This window comes from Drosophila montana, unplaced genomic scaffold (genome assembly GCF_035044405.1).
Source record: "Drosophila montana isolate Dmon_TW-CO22-7 unplaced genomic scaffold, ASM3504440v1 contig_2397_1, whole genome shotgun sequence".
Classification (NCBI taxonomy): Eukaryota; Metazoa; Arthropoda; class Insecta; order Diptera; family Drosophilidae; genus Drosophila; species Drosophila montana.
Window position 1 is genome coordinate 503,175 of NW_026997278.1, and position 18,000 is coordinate 521,174.

Below are 18,000 nucleotides of genomic sequence, written 5' to 3' on the forward strand. Positions count from 1 at the left end.
ATATCGGATATACAACTTACCATTTTTATCCATTGGGTTAAGGCACTAACCAACAAACAACACATATGTACATAGACATAGTCCAAACTCGACTTCGTTTTTGCTCGGATACGCGACAAGCTCACTTGCTGAGAGAGCCAGAGAGTAAGAAATACATATGATTTGTGTGGTAGAACGGCAACGCTGTCTTTTATCTTGCTCCCACATACAGGCAACTGGCTTGGCTTACTCTCAGTGCTCTCTTTATGCTCTCTCTCATTATGTCTATGGATCGTTGATCGTAGCCACAAACAATGTGACGATATAAAGAATTGAATGAATGACACGCAAGCTGTTAATTTAAATTTGTTTGTTTTTATTTTCATTGATACATTGTTCACTTCTGCACTCTGTTGCTTTCTTGCCTTCGTTCGTATTCGCTTTATACATATACATATGTAGTTCGTTTGTGTTGAATGAAGAGTTGCTTATCTTACCCCTTAAATGGTATAAGTAGATATAAATTTGCTGTGCTACAGTTAAAAACTACAATTTAGTCCTTTTCACTACCCCAACTTTGCTATCGGCCTACAATTATACCAGCTCACGTATAAGTGCATACATACAGCTGTCCCTCCAATTATAATTGGATTACACATCTATCGTTGATCGCTTGCGGCATGTGTGTGTGTGTAGTGTGTGTGAGTGTGTGTGTGTATGGTCGTGTTTATAGTATACTTATAAGGGCCAACTGTAATGTGGTTTAAAGTGAGAGCAACAGTTGCGATCTTTTTATTCGGTCTGTAATGTATTCTTCTGTATTCAAATTCGTGTACGACATATAAAAATATAAATTGAGGCGTGGAGCGGAAGTATCATTAAAAAAGCCAAATCACTTCAAAATTGTATCTATTTCCGGTCGACGAGCTTTCAAAATGGCCAAATATGTGTAGAAAAATTAGTTGCATTATCAATACTTTGCACTGTTAAGAATAGTGAATTTTTGCAAGAAACAGACATGTGAACAATGTGTACAAATATGTTGTATAATGGTTAACCGTAATGCAGTCAAAATCAAGCCGGATGGGGTAATTTGAATATAACCTATAAGGTTGAGCCCTGAAGAAGAAGAGGAGAGAAAACAGTCGAAATATCGAGGCCAAAACCGGACTGAAAATATGAAGTACACATTTGGTTGGTAAAACTAAATGGGCTGACATAATGAATAGTTAGTTGCTAAAAAAAACTATTTGTAAGGTTCTCAGTATGTATGTATGTATATGATTGTTTGTATGTATGTAATGTATTGAATTGTATGGGATGTATTGGGTGCATTGTATTGTATTGTATTGTAAGCGTAATCCTAATCATCTCAATCGGTATGTGGTAAGATCATATTGTATCTACATGTGTGTGTGTGTGTGTATGTGTGTGTGTGTGTGTGTATTGTTGCCTATATATGGAGTTAGCTTTGCAAAGCATTTGATTGAAATCATTTCAAAACTGGATTCGGTTCTCGGTTTCTGGTTTCTGGGTGCTGCCCCATTTCGCTACGATTTGGGCGAGGTCGTCGGATGATATAAATTCGGTTTAGTCGTAAGTTGTTTGTTTTTACTTAAATAAGCGTTTGCTATTGCGGGCCAGTACAGGGGATCGAGTACCATGAGATACAAGTGGAAAAAGAGTGCTACGCTCCACTAACTTAGAGCTTAGACTGTGTTTTACAATTAAGTACTGCGTCTTTGTGTGTGTGTGTGTGTGTGTTTGAGTGTGTGTGTGTGTGGGTATGCTTGTTTCTATATGTTTGTTTACTTGATTGTGTGTTGGTTAAGTAAGTTGCGCAAAACAAAAACAATATTAATTGAGAATAGTTTTAAAGTCAGTTTATACATAATGCACAGTGATGATTATCAGAACTAGACTTTAATTATATAGTACCGAAACGATCTACCTCATTATTATCGAGTGTGTGCAAGTTTTTTTTGTGTCTTGAATGTCTTCTGTATATGAATACTTGCTTATGTGGTATGTAAATATTTGTTTGTTTATCATTTTCTTTTCATTTCTATTCAGTTTTCAGTTTTCTTTTGTGTATGAATGGAGCAAATACTGCAACAATACATGACAAATTACAAAATCGTTTTCGTTTATTAAATATACAATTATTATAACGTTTCACCTAAACTTTGCTGTGTCGTTTTGCTCACATATATATTTCAATGTATATACGAATGTATCTTCTAGTATAATTATGTAACTTATTTATATATATACCACATATATATGTATATATATGCATATACTGCTTGGTTCATTTACAAAATTATAAAATTAAAAACTAACAAAACAAAAACAAAAAGCATAAGAACGTAAAACTTACAGTTGAGTTCTTTGAATTTCACCTTTCCCATATTCGAAATACTTAATACGAATACAATTGTAATTGTAAGTGTAAATGTAAATGTAAATGTTAATGTTAATGTTAATGTAAATGTAAATGTAAATGCAAATGTAAATGTAAATGCATACGAAACATTCATACATATACATAGGTTTGATTTAACATTTACTTGCGTGTACGTTTACATTATCGTCTCTGGCATTCGCTTAGTCACCTAGTTTCTAATTTCCTACACGTGTTTTATATAAACGCTAATACATCATTTTTTATTTTATTTGTTTTTTTTTTTTGTGGTTTTTGTTTTTGTTAATTTTCAGTCAAAACTTTCAGCGTACAAGGCAGCTGCTGCACGAGAAGTATGTGTATATTAATGTGAGTTTGCTTTTGAGTTAGAAGTGTCAAATTTTTGTGTGATAGCGACATTCGAGGATCTGATGTCAATTACACATAAAGATTAGATGCTAATTAATGGAGAAGTGCGTGGATAAACGTGTGTTTATGATCTGAATGACTTTCAATTCAAAAACTCCTTTAGGTCCACGTTTCAAAAAAATAACTTTTAACTGAAGACGAAGAGAGAGAAGGAGCAAAATAAATTATAATATTTACAGCAATTTGTTGTTCTATCCAAAAAAAATCAATATTCCTCAACTAAATTGCAAAACATTTGTTTTCTTTTTCGAAATAGGCAAAAATAGTTTGTGAGGTGGTCGTCTTGTATGGCTTCCTTCTGAATTTAGTTTCATATTTTTGACTCATTCAAATAAGGTAGAACAATTTCAAGGCGCTAAGTTATATATTGATTCGGTTCGGTTCGGTTCGGTTCGGTTTTGGGTTACTTTGGGAATACGAACTGCAACGAGACCAGAGCCCTATGGCTCCAAGGCCAATGGCAATTAAAACTTATACTCTCTTTAAACTGTTATCGTCTTAAATCGGCGTATTGCCAGCTTTTTTTTTGTTGACTTATGCGTTAAGTTAATCTATATCGCTATAAACTATGTTTTAATGCGCTTGAAAATTTCATTTGTTTACTTATTTATTCTATTTCACCTTTCTCCTTCTTTTCATCTACTAATTCTTCTTCCTCGCTTGCTTCAATTTGGCTCCATGTTCGAATCGATCCTATTGAAAATACATTGAATATGTAAATATGTTTACATAATACTACCAAAGGACATTGTGTGTGTGTGTGTTGTCTGTGATCTTATGTCTTCTTCTTAAATTAACTGGCAGCTACAGCCAGACAGAGAGAGAGAGAGAGAGCCATTCACCGGTAATTAATAGCAAGCGGTTCTTGGCGGCGACGCATCGTATGTGCGGCAGGTGCCCAAAACAGGTATTGAAATGTGATGACAATGATGGCCAGCAAGAGCGTTGAATTGATGCCATAGACATGCATAGAGGTTAGACCCCTGGTGGCTGCTCCGCCTGCCAGCCAGGTCCAGATCCAGATATGGCTCCGAGTTGCTTGTCCCGATCCGCTGTTGTAGGTGAGCTCTTCGTTTTTGACAACCTCATTTGGATGTTTGTCATAATTGTGATGATCATCTGTAATTACGAGTAAAAACGAGTAAGTTAGCCAATTTTAATATCGACAATAATGCCAAGTTAAATCCTTATATCATGTGCTCTTTTAACGGAATGTGAACAGAACTGGAGAACTGTAACCCAAAATGGTTCAGTTTATCAATTATCAAACCTAATATTTTGGGATTTATTAACTTTATCATGGATCAACATTGAAGTGAAGAGTATAATGTGGTTATGGTTGGGTTAGGAAAATAGTAAAGCTGTCATCCGTAAATTTCTGAAAATGTTTACACTTTCATACTCTATTCACAAAGTAAAGAGAAGCGTATTGATGCTGTGAATTGTTCGTCTGCCTTTTCGCTATATTCTTATCATTTCTTTTGTGCTAATGCTAATAAAAATTCATTTTCTATTCATTGACAATAGTAATGATAATGAAATAGTTAAACATAAACTCAAAATGATATGTAATGAAAACTTAATTTCTTTAACACTGATAATTGATCTCATATATTAAATATAAACAACAAAAAACAGGTGGTCACACGCAAAAAGAGACTAAATTTGTAAGATAGACATTTCAAAAATTAGTTCTTATAGAAGCAAACAATATATTTTTTTTAGAAAATATAAATGAAGCTGTATTTGATTTGCTATCTTTGTTCATTTATGCAATTCCTGCTGGAAAATGATTTAAAATCAATTAACAAAGCTAATCAAATTAGGTTTTCATTGAAAATGTTAATGCTGAAAATAATTGTTCATTACTTTCAATTTTGGAATTATAATAATAAATTGATTTATTATCTTTTTTTTTGTTGTAATTGATAATGAAATACTTTTTAATTTCCATTATCATTAGTTTTATAACTGTCATTATTATTGCTAGTTTTAAGTGATGAGATGCAAGAGATGAATCTATTAGATACTCATGTGCACCGTGTCACCGCCCACTATGAACAGGAAAACTACGACAATCCACGTGAACTATATTCTTAAAAATGTTTGATCATTATCAAAAGCCCAATCGATAAGGCCATTACGCCTACCTACCTGTCCGTTTCTATGCAAACTAGTCTCTCGGTCTGGATGGACTGTCATAAAACATTGCCTAGGTCCGTCCTTCTATAGAGACAGTACATATAGTTGTCATCGGATCGAAAATCTTTGTTTTTTTTTTAAATATTATAGCCAAACCCTACCATGATCCTCAAGTAACCCATCGTATCAACATCGGACTCCTATACCCATATAAATGTACAGAAAGAATCGCTCGAAATGATTTTTTTTACATGGACTAATTTCGTTGTTCATTATATACACCAAACTCAGCAATTACAAGCTACACAAATCACCTCAGATTTTCCTATTCTTTCAGATTTGCCATTCTTTCTGAGTAGAACCTTACAGAGCCCTAAATTTGTCAAGCCGATAATCAAGAAGACCTTTTTGAGCTTTGCTGTAATCCCACACTATAGTTGAGTAGTATTTTATTGCTATTGTGAAAATGAGCATCCAACTTTTAAATCGAACTGCACCTCAGCTTATGAAATTATTATCAAGGTGGGTGTGGGACGGAAGGTATGGGTATTATGGACGCAGGTACAGTATTTGGATAATGGCAAAGGCAAAGGCAAAGGCAAATGCAAATGCATTTCTATAAGTTCTACTTACTTTTCCTGTTATTATTAGTACCAAGGTCTGGCGGACTGTGGGATGATTGTGTGTAATTGCTAATACTTGTATTGTTATGACTGTCTGAGTTGGTGTTAATTTTGACATTGGTGTGTTTCGGATGGAACAATTGCTTGCTATTATTATTAGTAGTAGTAGATATGTTGGATGTAGTTGTTAATAATCTGCTGGATGTTGTGTTATTTGTGTCCATGCCCCAAGTAGTATTTGTATTTGTTAATGGCCAATTAATGGTGCTCTGTACAATGTTACTGTGGTTTGTGTCAACCACAACTGGCGGCAGGTAGTGAATATCTCTGCCAATATTGATGGGATTGTCAACTTCTTGCAAGTCGTACTGATCAGCAGCATCTGCAATCGGTATTTTTAATGTATCCTTACCATTATTACTATTCACATTCATATTGCCCTTGTGGTGCGGATGCTGATTATTTGGTTGCGTTGGCACATTATTAATCCGAATGCCAGTCTGAATGTGATGATGGCCGGGATAGGTCATATGAACGCCGCCCCCCCGACCCGGTGGCAGCATATTTATGCTGCCATGGCCAGGTGACAGCATTATGCCGCCAGTACCAGAGCCCCCTGCTCCAGCTGCTCCAATATTGTTGCCCATTACGTTGTTTGGTTGAATGGGTATGCGATTGAATTGATCAATGTTCGTGTTGATCGAGGTGCCCATCATTCCGTTTATAGGCTTTAGTTGAACGCCGCCGCCGCCGCCAGCTGATGATCCACCTGCTGATCCACCCGGTATGAAGCCAGTGTTAGTTCCAATGGTATTGACACCATTATGACCATGTCCATGATTAGCATTCGTATTCAGATTCTGATCCACGTTCACCCCCGCACTGTCGACGCCATTGCCATTGCCAGTGCCACTCTCGGCTGGCACACTGCCCAGGAGCGTAGTTTCCGTTGTCTTGTTCTTATCTTCGGCTGCACAACACACTTTGAACACAACTTTCATATTATTTGTGGAACAGCGACCGCCTATGCGACGGTACAAATCGTCCTTCGATGACGTCGCTGTATGTCGAAATAAAAATGAAAACCAAAACATATAATATATATAGTAGAAGATTAATATAATCGAATAACTCACAAATGAAATAGTAGTCATTTCCAGGTAGGAACTCTAAACCACCTGGCTGCGGTGTAAATGGCCGGAAAGTTATCGTAAAAAACATTAATTTCTGAGGCTTATCACATATAGCTATTACTCGCGGATCTGCGTTCGTTATGCGACATGTTTCGTACTCTACTTTAGACACATTGTATATAATGTACTTCTCCGTTTCGTTCTCGAATGCGCCGGGCTCATAAACTGGACATATTATGTGCACCTGGTCGAATTCGAATGCCAGATTGCCCTTATTCACGTCAATAATATGATCGGTGTTATCAATCCGAAATCTGCAAATAAAAATTGATTAGAAATTATTATTTATTCATCTTTTACTAGTGGTAATTGCCCAGCTTACATTACTTTTCAATCAAGAAAGGGGCAGAAGTTTTCCAAACATATTATATATTCGTAGGGACTTTAAAATTCCCTAAATCACATATTCATTTAACAATTTAGAGAATAAAATATAGCTTTTGGACATACAGCGGGTGAAAGCCATCGAAAAGGATATTTGACAAAGATCTTGAAAGATTAGTTTGAGTAGCAAACAAAACTACATTCCTAAACGGGCCTTTTTCAATAAACTGTTATTAACAGTTTAATGTTAAATGATTAATGTTAACGCTTTTACTGAAGCCATGAAGAAACGGCTATCTTCAGCAATCTTAAGATTGTAACTCTGAGATCGACCTGTTTATGAGGTCAAAGATCATTTTTCTACACATTTAACATACATTTTCAAAAATCCATTATGCCCGTCTAAGTCTACAGGGTATAGGAATAAAGCTGTGTAATTAAGGTCAGTAATATTTCGGTTATCTAGGGTATTTCAAAATTTGCTATGCCGTTAACAAGTTATATTTTTTTTTGTATGAGTTGCCTTCGGTAAATATAAAAGACGAACAACATTCAGAATTGCCCCGCATTTGATAGGGTATTACATTGAATGCATAACCCAAAACTATTGTAACGATCCGAAGTACGGGCGAAGCTGGCACGCACAACAGGGCAAGGTATATCCAAGTCGAACAATCTTGTTTGTCAAAGTGAAACCTTCCACAGGAACACAAATAACAGCACTAAGAACGCCAACAAGTTATCCCCCCCCCTCCCCCTCCCCCTACCACCCACCCATTACGCATGTGCTCACATGCAAGCGAAGAGAGGGACAAAGAGAGAGAGAGAGAGAGTAAAAAATGCGTTATTTATTTGTGAAATGTGCGACTAAAAGCTGGTGGTGCGTTGACAGAATGTAGAATGCAGAGCGTGCGGCTAGGGGAACGGGGAGGGGGGGGTGGGTGGGGGCTGGGGCGTTCCAGGGGGAAAGACTGATTCTTGAAACCTATGCTCGGCTGCAGTTGAAACCACAGGAGGGTACCCTCTGTACCCCCCTCCCCCTTGCAACCTGCCCAAGTACTGTTTAACACGACGCACGCACTTATGTATGTCTCGCGTCGCGTCGCGTCGCCCCCTCGACGTTTCCTTGGTTTCTTTCTGCCCTTCCAAGCCAAGTTGTTCTTTGTTTTTTCCTTTTTCCTTTCCATTTTATTATAGAGCTTTGTAAATCAAAAATCACCCCCTAATGATGAAGTACGCATATTTTACATGTTCGCTTTGGCGACACACACTCAATCCCATAAATGCGAGTGTGCGACTAGGGTTACAGGGACACAGTCGAGCTAGACATATATACGAGGGCTGCTTAATAAGTTTCAACAAAATTACAATCTACTATCCAGTAGAAATTGAAATTAAACATCCGTCAATAATAATATTTAATATCGCCCTTCCCGATTCGGGATCAATCAATATGTAATATGTTCAGGATACCCTGAACTTTCTTTTGAAAATTTCCACCCGAAAGTGTGAATATATGTTTAGCATATTTAATCTAAAATCTAATTCCGTCCTACACGATTCCGACATCATTATATATAATATACTAGGGGATACCCTGAAGCTTCTTTAACAATTTCCACCCGAAAGGTGGAAAAATCGCGAAAAATGTTTCTATTAAACGTTTTGTTGACCATCAAACTCATTTTCAAAAAAAAACAAAAGCTTGCCACGGGCAAGGCCAGGAAATGCCTAGTACATATAATATAAATAAATTTAAATTGCGTGATTTTTGTTTTGTGCAAATGTGTATAACAGGCAGAAAGAAGCATCTCTGACCACATAAAGTATATATCTTTTCTTGGTCAGAATCAATAGACGAGTCGATCGAGCCATGCACATTTGTATAAACGCGTCGATTTCTGAACCTAGAGCTCAAGACTTGTCATTTTGCTATGGATTCGAATCGATATTGAAATTTGAAACTATTGTAAAAAACAAATAGTTTCCTCCATAGGACTCGAACTCGAAGCAGAGCACACGACATGCCACCGCCTCTACTCAACAGCCACGCTTACAATTCAATTGCAGCGAGCAAAAAACGGTTAAAAATAGCAGCACAGAAAACAACACAATCGCAATTGCAATGTTGTTGATAGAATTCAATAAAGACGCGGACGAATGTTTGTGTGTGTACGTGTATTCAGATTCAGAAATTCCTGCAATTTGCGCTAGCTACCGCAAACACGTGGCCAGAAAAAACGCGTTTTCTTTTGTATTTCTTAACCGATCTTGATCAAATTTTCCACAATAGATCTTATTGTGCTATACGATATTCGTATATACTCAAAAAGACAATTGCATTACAATTGTGACCTCAATTAGTGGGCAGTTCCAAATGATTTATTTATTTGATTTTTAGCTATGTGGTAGTGGCGGGGGGGGGTTGGGGGGTGACGATAGCTATAAAATGAAAGATACTTGATATATCTGTTCCATTTAAGAAGCTACATGTCGAATTTGGTGACTCTAGCTCCCAAAACCAAAGAGATTTGCTCAAAAAACAGTATAACGATATAGATTCTTATCGATTACTTGGAAACGGGACAAGTTATCGATCATCGGAAACAAAATCGTACTGCGCGGACACTAGGAGGACCTACGTTCAAGCTCTTATAGGTTCTGAGATACTTGCGTTCATACTTACGGACGGACCGACAGACGTACATGGCTAGATCGACTCGGCTGATGCTGATCAAGAATATATATACTTAATGGGGTCGGAGATGCTTCCTTCTGCCTGTTACGGGAGTGCCCGACTGGGGGGTACCCGGAACCCTTTTTTACCAGCACCACAAAACATTCTTTGCCTTAGCAATAAATTAAAATGAACGATACTTGATCTGTATATACAATTCTAGAAGCTAGATGTCAAATTTGGTGAGTCTAGATCTTAGAAGAACATAATTTCGAAATCGATTTTTATCGATTATCGGACTATCGCGACCAGTATGAGGGCCAAGGCTCAAAATCTAGCTCTTATAGGTTGTTCTGGGATAGACAGCAGACATGGCTAGATCGACTCAGCTTTTGATGCTGACCAAGAATATATGTGTATATAGTTTAATAAGAACTATTGAGAAAGAAGAAAAATATTTGGTCGATGTCAATTTTGGGTAAAGATCAAATTTGGCCCGCAACTTCTCTATGAACAGATGATGGGCTTTTAGAAATTACAACCGAATCACAGGACGTATTTTTGGGTGTTTCACATTACAACACTTTGTTCGTCCGAGTATCGAGTGAAACAACTCTCGCATAACCCAGCTACAAGTTGCGTGCACTCACCTCGGCGCCTGTTCAAAAAGATTCGGAGCGATTATTCTGTGCACTTCTCTGGCAGCGTATCCCAATAGGACGAAGGTTCTAGGTGCAACTGGTTTGAGGACATTTATATGTCTCCCTATCTCTCTTTCTTTTTGTTCTGTGACTGAAGTGCGTTACTATGTTTATCCTGTATGTTTGTATAAATGTTTGTAAAACTACTTCAACACGGCTCACACTCTGATGAGACTTATATATGAAAGTTATTCCACTTGGGGGATACGTAACACGCATTCAAATATAGAAAAATCTTGTAGAAATCCAAATGGACAATCTAAAGAAGACATATTCGTATTTATATGCTGCATTTACCGAGTTGGGAATTTTACAATGCAAAGATATTTTTTCGTTAAAGTGTGGTGCGAGTCTTGCAGGACGCTCTTGGTGACGTGTCATGCCAGAAGTCGTGCAGGACCCTCTGCATGACGTTTCCAGAACATTGTCTTTTAGAACTTACTTAATACACACTTTAAAATTAAGAAATGCTTACCAAATGTGCAAAAGAAAATAGGATTCTTTCAAGTTTACATACAACAATTTTAACTATCTTGCGGAATATTGAATGAATCAACCTAGGAAGGATTTTAGTAGAATCAGAGTTTTAGGATTGACGCGCTATCAAGAATAGTTCATATTGATAAATATCGTAAATAGGCATTAATAACAGATAATGGGATAAAAAAGGCACTAATTTCTTTATAAATATATATAGAGTATAATTGAATACATTCAAAACAAGTAAAAATGGTCGAGTCCTAAACCAAGTTCCAAAACTTAAACTATTCACATTCTTCAACGGTCACATTGACTAACTAATTATACTCTATATATACACTAAATATAGTATTTTTTTCGACTGAATCTTTTTGATAAGGAAATTGACTATTAATAGAATTTATATTCCTATAAATATTCAATTCCTCTTTGGATATCTAGGAAAAGAATACAGTTGAAAATATAAGAGTATAGCTATTTGATATAGTGGACCGATCTGGTCAGTTTCCGAGTTTTGATAGCAATAGATCTAAAACATAGATATTAGTTGGCATAAAAACAGACAAATGGACATCTATTTATCGAGTCGGCTGTTGATACTGATCAAGAATATATATATATAAATATAATTTTATCTAAACTGAACGAAACTTTCAAAGTACTTATAACAGATAAAAATAAGACTCAATTATAAGATGATTATTATTATATTGCCAGAATCGTTAAATGGGGTTCAATATATTTATGTTTTTCATTAATGTATCCTTTTATATTTATGACATTCCTAAGGGGTAAGTATATATTATATACAATCATTGTACGATCCACTAAGGTATATGTATATATACATATAAGATCACAATCTGTAGTAAGATAAGTACTCACATGCTGTTCGATGTGTTCCAATGCATGTAGAATGTCTTAGCACAGCTGGACATAGTTGATAGAAGCACGGTCTCTATGCAGATTATCGTGAGAAGCGTGACGAAGGATGTGGCCCGCAACGAGGGCAACGGACTAACTACCATTTTATATCGCGACGAATGAGCCTTCTTCTTTTTATTGCTTATGTTGATTCTCGTACTGCATTCAGTATTTTGTTGTTGTTCAGTTGCGATCACTCTGGATGTCTGGGACCGGGGATGCGAGTGGGGATTCAGCTGCGTTTTATCAACATGCTTAATGTGTTGTGGGCCAGCACAATTTGTTGCTCTTGTTCTTGTTGTTGTTGGGTGGACATGAGACATGCTCCTGCTTTTACTTTTGGACTTTCGATGCATCGCTGGCTTTAAGAGCGCGGTCGTTGGTTGGTTTCGGTTTCGGTTTCGAGCTTTTGGCATATGGTTGTCAATGGTCATCGGTTGAGATGTTGATGGGCTGCCATTGGTAGCCCATTTGTCATTCTCATTCTTAACATTCTCCGCCAAGTTGTCAACACCATCATCAGCTGATCGCTGGCACTTAATGCAGCAGAACGCCAAACTGGGATGCGACGATGGAGCGACGGGTGCGCCATCCAGTGACATGGGCTCCTTCAGACTGGAACGGCAGCCCGATCCTGTTCCTGACATAGACTTCCAAGTTACAGTAAGAGCTAGTCTTCCATTGGACTTGGTCGTCGACGGGACGAGCATTATTTATAAAGTCTTTCAGTATTTAGTTCACTTAGTTCGCGCGTTGATTTCTGTTGTTTGACCTTTGATTTTGCCTTAAAGCTCCAACACCCTCGATTCTGGACGATTTCAAGATCTCTGCTTAATCCCAACTTTGGTAACTGTTGTTTGCGCCTGCCGTAGATGTTGTGACTTGTTGCGACAGCGGTTTCCTCGCGTCTGCCAGTTGACCCAATTGTTGTTCTTGCTTGCTCTTGACAAAATTAAAATTGCGTCCGCCGGCAACATGCCGATGTCTCCCGTTTCTGCAAGTAAATTGAAACACAGACTCAGGCGCATTTTAAAGATTTCTTACTTTTCAAATCAAATTTCACACAATTTTAACCAATCAATCAATCAATCAATCAATCATGTATATAACACTGTTTATTCTGACTGACCAACTGATTCACTGACTGAGATGGAAATTTAAGAGCTGGAGTAATTCCCTTTTGTAATGTGAGTGAACTCTTGACCGGGATTCTAAAAATGTTCTCCCCCAAGTGTGGGAAAATTCACAAAGGTCGGAAATGCTTGAAAAATGCAAGTAGTCGATCGGGTTCAAAAATATATTCCAAGCTCTCCATTGAAAATTGACGTACGCGATCTTTATAGATTTTGGAAAGTCCACTCTACGAGCGAAAAAGTTGTAAAAGAGATGCCCACAATTTGAACGATCTCTAATAAATATTTAAGAAGTATAATTTATATTTAGTCAATCAGACTTTTATTTCTAAAGCTGTCTGTTAAATTGGTTTAACCATAAAAACGTTTCTTGGTTGATTTTCTCATTGGAGGGAAATTAAGATCGAGAAGTCGACACTGAATTCCCGGGCAATGATTTATCCAATCTAATATCTTTAGCCGAAGGTCAAAGGACATGATTCTTGATGAATATGACTACTTGAATAGCTACTTTGTTTTTTGCCCTGTATATCAACAAAATAATGATAAGAGATGATGAGAATGATGAAAATGTTAAGAATGATGAGAGATGATCAGAGATGACTTCTCCTTTCTGTTCCAATCATTTCTACAAATGACCGAAAAGAAACTTGAAAAGTTCGCGGATGGTTTTTGCAAAAATGGTGAAAAACGTTTTTAATTATTATAATTTTTACATATATATATGTAAAACATATAAGTTCTTGTTCGTAGAACCGTTGAACAAATCCAATTTAAATACAGGATATAGCCTAGCAATGTAATTTATCGATTAACTTACTTTTCTTCTTGGTAAAAACATCTAAATGATTTAATTTCTTAAATTGTATCTAGATAGAAAGAGTATGCGTACGTCGGGGTTTGAGAGTGATGTAAATTAAAGCTGTGTACATTTTTGCACACACACACATATATCTGCGGGTGTGTGTATATACATATATGTATGTCTGTACATCATATGCTTCTTGTAATTCACTCATCGTTTTGTAAATGTCGCCGATTTCGAGAAGTATACAGGCTAAATTATATACATATGTACGTATATTTGCCCATGTTATAATACGCAACGAAATCGTACGGCATCTGCACCGTCATTTGCAGATCCTGAATTTCTAGTATAATATATATAAAATTAAATTCACTTTATCCGCAATATGAATTGCAGTCTTTTGAAACCTACATATACATACATACATTTGCATCTACATACGTATGTATGTATCATATGTAAATTCGGAGGACAAAAAATCGGTTGTAAGAGCCTTTCTTCAATTCGGGTCTTTTATATGGCTTGTTTTGGCAAGACAAATAATATTGTTGCACTAAAATCAAGAGTTTTCTCCCTCTCTCCCACTCTCTCTCTCTCCTCTCTCGCTCTCGCTCTCTCGCAGGAGACTCAAATACATAAACATTGAATTCGACAATTTTCTGTATACATACACAAAACCCGATACAATAATTGAGCACTCTTTATGAATAAAAACGTGAGATAATTTATAAATTCAAGCTGTTGAAATTTTGCGAAGGATACGGGGAGCGTATTAGTATTCCCGAATGTCTAGAAATTAACCAATTTGGCATTTGCTGGTCATTACAAATGCATAATAACCACTTTACACGCACAGGCACACGCACACAGACACAATGCCAGCATTTTATGTATACATTTTTGCATTTTATTTTACTTTTCAACTAATCACATTTTTCCCATTATCTTCTATTGGTGTGAGTTGAGTTGCCGTATCCGTATTCACAACATTTTAAAATTAATTTAAATAAATTCGTATGTAAATAATATTATGCAGCATTTAAAGAGCTGTGTTAGATGTAAAAAAATAATACGGTACTGACAGTGTGGCAGTATCTGAAAAATGTATCTGTATCTAAAACGTATTTTTTTAAAAGTAGTTTACAGTTACAGTATTTGCAAGTCACGAGTAAAAGGTGCGACATTTTGTTGTGTCGTTCACAAATGAAACGTGTAAATTTACAGCATTTCGAAAGAAACCCCTTTGTTAATAAAAATCTGACATCAATAAACTTTAATTCATTATTGCAAAAATATTGAAAAACCTTACTTATACTAACTATACTATCCAATCAGTTAAATGTCAGTATTTTTTAGTGTTTTCAAACGAAGAGCTGACCACTTGCTCTATTACTGTACGATCTTATCGATAGCGTTACTTAACCGTTTCTTAAACGATTTCGGTGTAATTTTCTGTAATAATTATACGTTGAGACCTTTCAAATTGTTTCGTTGTTTCAATTGGCATTTTTATTATTCGACTTTGCTGAATCAAAAAATTAAATATTTTTGATATGTATAGACTGTCCAGAAGCTACATGTACAGTTTTATGGCATTAGCTCTTAAAACCTAAGAGATATGATAAAATAAAACTGTATTTCGATATTGATATCCATCAATTGCTTTGAAACGGGGCAAGTTATCGATCATTAAAACAAACTCGTACTGCGCAGGCACTCAGGCGAACATGATGGACTCGACTTTTGGTGCTGACCAAGAATTTATAAACTTGATGGGTCGTTTCTTATTTTTTCTATATCATTTCTTCGCAGCTCAACATTTTCTACTCTTAAGGCGCACATAATTCAATCGCTCAAGCTCCTAGTAGCGATGTTTTTCTTATTTATTCCTACATCGATATAATTGCTTGTTAAAATCGATAAATACATCGCTTATTTCTGTATCGCTTAAATCTAATACTTGAGAGTGTATAAGGATGAACCGAAATATTTGGTTAATATATCGATTCTGCATATCTGCAAAACCAGTCGAGAAACAGAGGTAGTGACTGCAAGTATATCGATAGATATCGGTTGCACCAGCGCCGCACATACACAACGCAACAGCTGTTTGACCATCCATTGGTTTGACATTACTGTTTGCGTAAAAAGTCCAATAGACTATTTTGAAATTAAAAATGATTTCCCAGGGCTTTAGGCGCTCGCTGGTCGCAGGGGCGCAGCTGCTTAAAACCCAATCGTCTATTGCACCGGCCGGTGGCAGCATCTTGAGGTAAACAATCAAGCTACTCGGATACTTACATAATCATATTTCCACAGGAACCACTGTGGCAAAATGATCACAAGTACAAATAATTACATATTACATATAAATATATATTCGATAGTTCGAATCAGCATCGCGGTGCAGCAAAATGGTATCCGGATCCCGAATTCATGAAGCAATTTAGTGGTCCGGTCATGTATCCCGATGAAGTAACCTCGCTGTGGAAGGTGCCGCCATGGAACAGTATGCATAAAAAGATATTTTTAAAAAAAAGTTGAATGGTTTTATGCTTAATTTTCGGCAATAGGCAAAATGGTCCCGGTTGAAAAGTCTGTGCGCAACTTGACGCTGAATTTTGGACCTCAACATCCAGCTGCTCACGGCGTGCTTCGACTAGTTCTTGAACTCGATGGCGAGGTTAATACATATATTTCGTAATACTTCGAGAAATGAGCGTAATGAGAGTGTTTTTGCTTTCAGACGGTAATGCGCGCCGACCCACACATTGGCCTGTTGCATCGTGGCACCGAGAAACTAATCGAGTACAAGACCTACACGCAGGCTCTGCCGTACTTCGATCGTTTGGATTATGTTTCGATGATGTGCAACGAACAGTGCTACTCGCTGGCCGTGGAGAAATTACTTAACATCGATGTGCCACTGCGTGCTAAGTATATACGAAGTAAGTGCTAAATAGGGTCCACTCGTAGTCCCAACTAAAGGCGAAAACGTATATTTTGTTTTCAGCTCTCTTCGCTGAAATAACGCGTATCCTCAATCACATTATGGCTGTGGGCACTCATGCTCTGGATGTGGGTGCACTGACTCCCTTCTTCTGGCTTTTCGAGGAACGTGAGAAAATGATGGAATTCTACGAACGTGTTTCAGGCGCGCGTATGCATGCCGCCTACATTAGACCCGGCGGTGTCTCACTGGTAACTCTTTATTTGGATGAATTTCATACTCATCAAAAGAAAACTAACATAACTTTTTTTGCAGGATATGCCACTGGGTCTTATGGATGACATTTACGAGTTTGCATCAAAGTTCGCCGAACGTTTAGATGAGGTTGAGGATGTTCTCAGCACGAACCGAATCTGGGTACAACGCACTGAAGATATTGGCATTGTGTCTGCCGAGGAAGCACTTAACTACGGCTTTAGTGGTGTTATGTTGCGAGGCTCTGGAATCAAATGGGACCTGCGAAAGCAACAGCCTTACGACGCATACCATTTGGTTGACTTTGATGTGCCGATTGGTACCAAAGGCGACTGTTACGACCGCTACTTGTGCCGCATCGAAGAAATGCGTCAGTCTTTGCGCATCATCGATCAGTGCTTGAACCAAATGCCAGCTGGTGAAATCAAAACAGACGACGCAAAGGTGACGACACCAACCCGCTCCGAAATGAAAACTTCCATGGAAGCTCTAATACACCATTTCAAGCTCTTTTCGCAAGGCTATCCAGTACCACCCGGTGCGACCTATACAGCAATTGAGGCGCCAAAAGGCGAATTTGGAGTTTATTTGATATCAGATGGTTCCAGTCGTCCCTATCGCTGCAAGATCAAAGCGCCAGGATTCGCTCATTTGGCAGCGCTAGAAAAAATTGGAAAGCAGCACATGTTGGCCGATGTAGTTGCCATAATCGGCACCCTGGACGTTGTGTTTGGTGAAATCGATCGATAGATTGTTTAATTGTACAAACATAATTATCATTAATTATGAAGCTTACAATGGAAATATAAATGCAATACAGCCATTAAAACATCAATTTTAGAACCAATGCAATCTTGGCTATGCACCCATCGCCTTTCCAATAATTAGAAAATTATTCTTATTAAAAAAAATAATAAATATTTAGCATAACTCCTGGTTGGGTATATTGACTTAAAGCCTGTTACGCTCCGAGTCCTA

General features: G+C 37.2%; 2 protein-coding genes across 4 annotated transcripts; one reads left to right on the plus strand and one right to left on the minus strand.

Moving 5' to 3' along the window:
• Positions 1–332: 332 nt before the first annotated feature.
• Ephrin (ephrin) lies at positions 333–14,894 on the minus strand. 3 transcript variants are annotated; one of them, XM_064681552.1, is made up of 5 exons: positions 14,734–14,894; positions 11,838–12,870; positions 6,714–7,024; positions 5,990–6,637; positions 333–3,931 (listed from the first exon to the last, which is right to left on the minus strand). In XM_064681552.1, exons 2-5 carry the CDS (start codon positions 12,584–12,586, stop codon positions 3,651–3,653), a joined length of 1,989 nt encoding a protein of 662 aa, XP_064537622.1. In that variant the 5' UTR covers positions 12,587–12,870; positions 14,734–14,894; the 3' UTR covers positions 333–3,650. The 3 variants fall into 3 exon arrangements, with proteins under 3 accessions (XP_064537622.1, XP_064537624.1, XP_064537623.1); XM_064681554.1 differs by having other exon boundaries at positions 14,749–14,885; XM_064681553.1 differs by lacking the exon at positions 14,734–14,894 and adding an exon at positions 14,489–14,653.
• Positions 14,895–15,905: 1,011 nt separating this feature from the next.
• On the plus strand, positions 15,906–17,869 carry ND-49 (NADH dehydrogenase (ubiquinone) 49 kDa subunit). Its single transcript, XM_064681528.1, has 6 exons — positions 15,906–16,089; positions 16,205–16,326; positions 16,391–16,500; positions 16,564–16,765; positions 16,831–17,018; positions 17,083–17,869. Exons 1-6 carry the CDS (start codon positions 15,995–15,997, stop codon positions 17,770–17,772), a joined length of 1,407 nt encoding a protein of 468 aa, XP_064537598.1. The 5' UTR covers positions 15,906–15,994; the 3' UTR covers positions 17,773–17,869.
• The last annotated feature ends 131 nt before the right edge of the window (positions 17,870–18,000 follow it).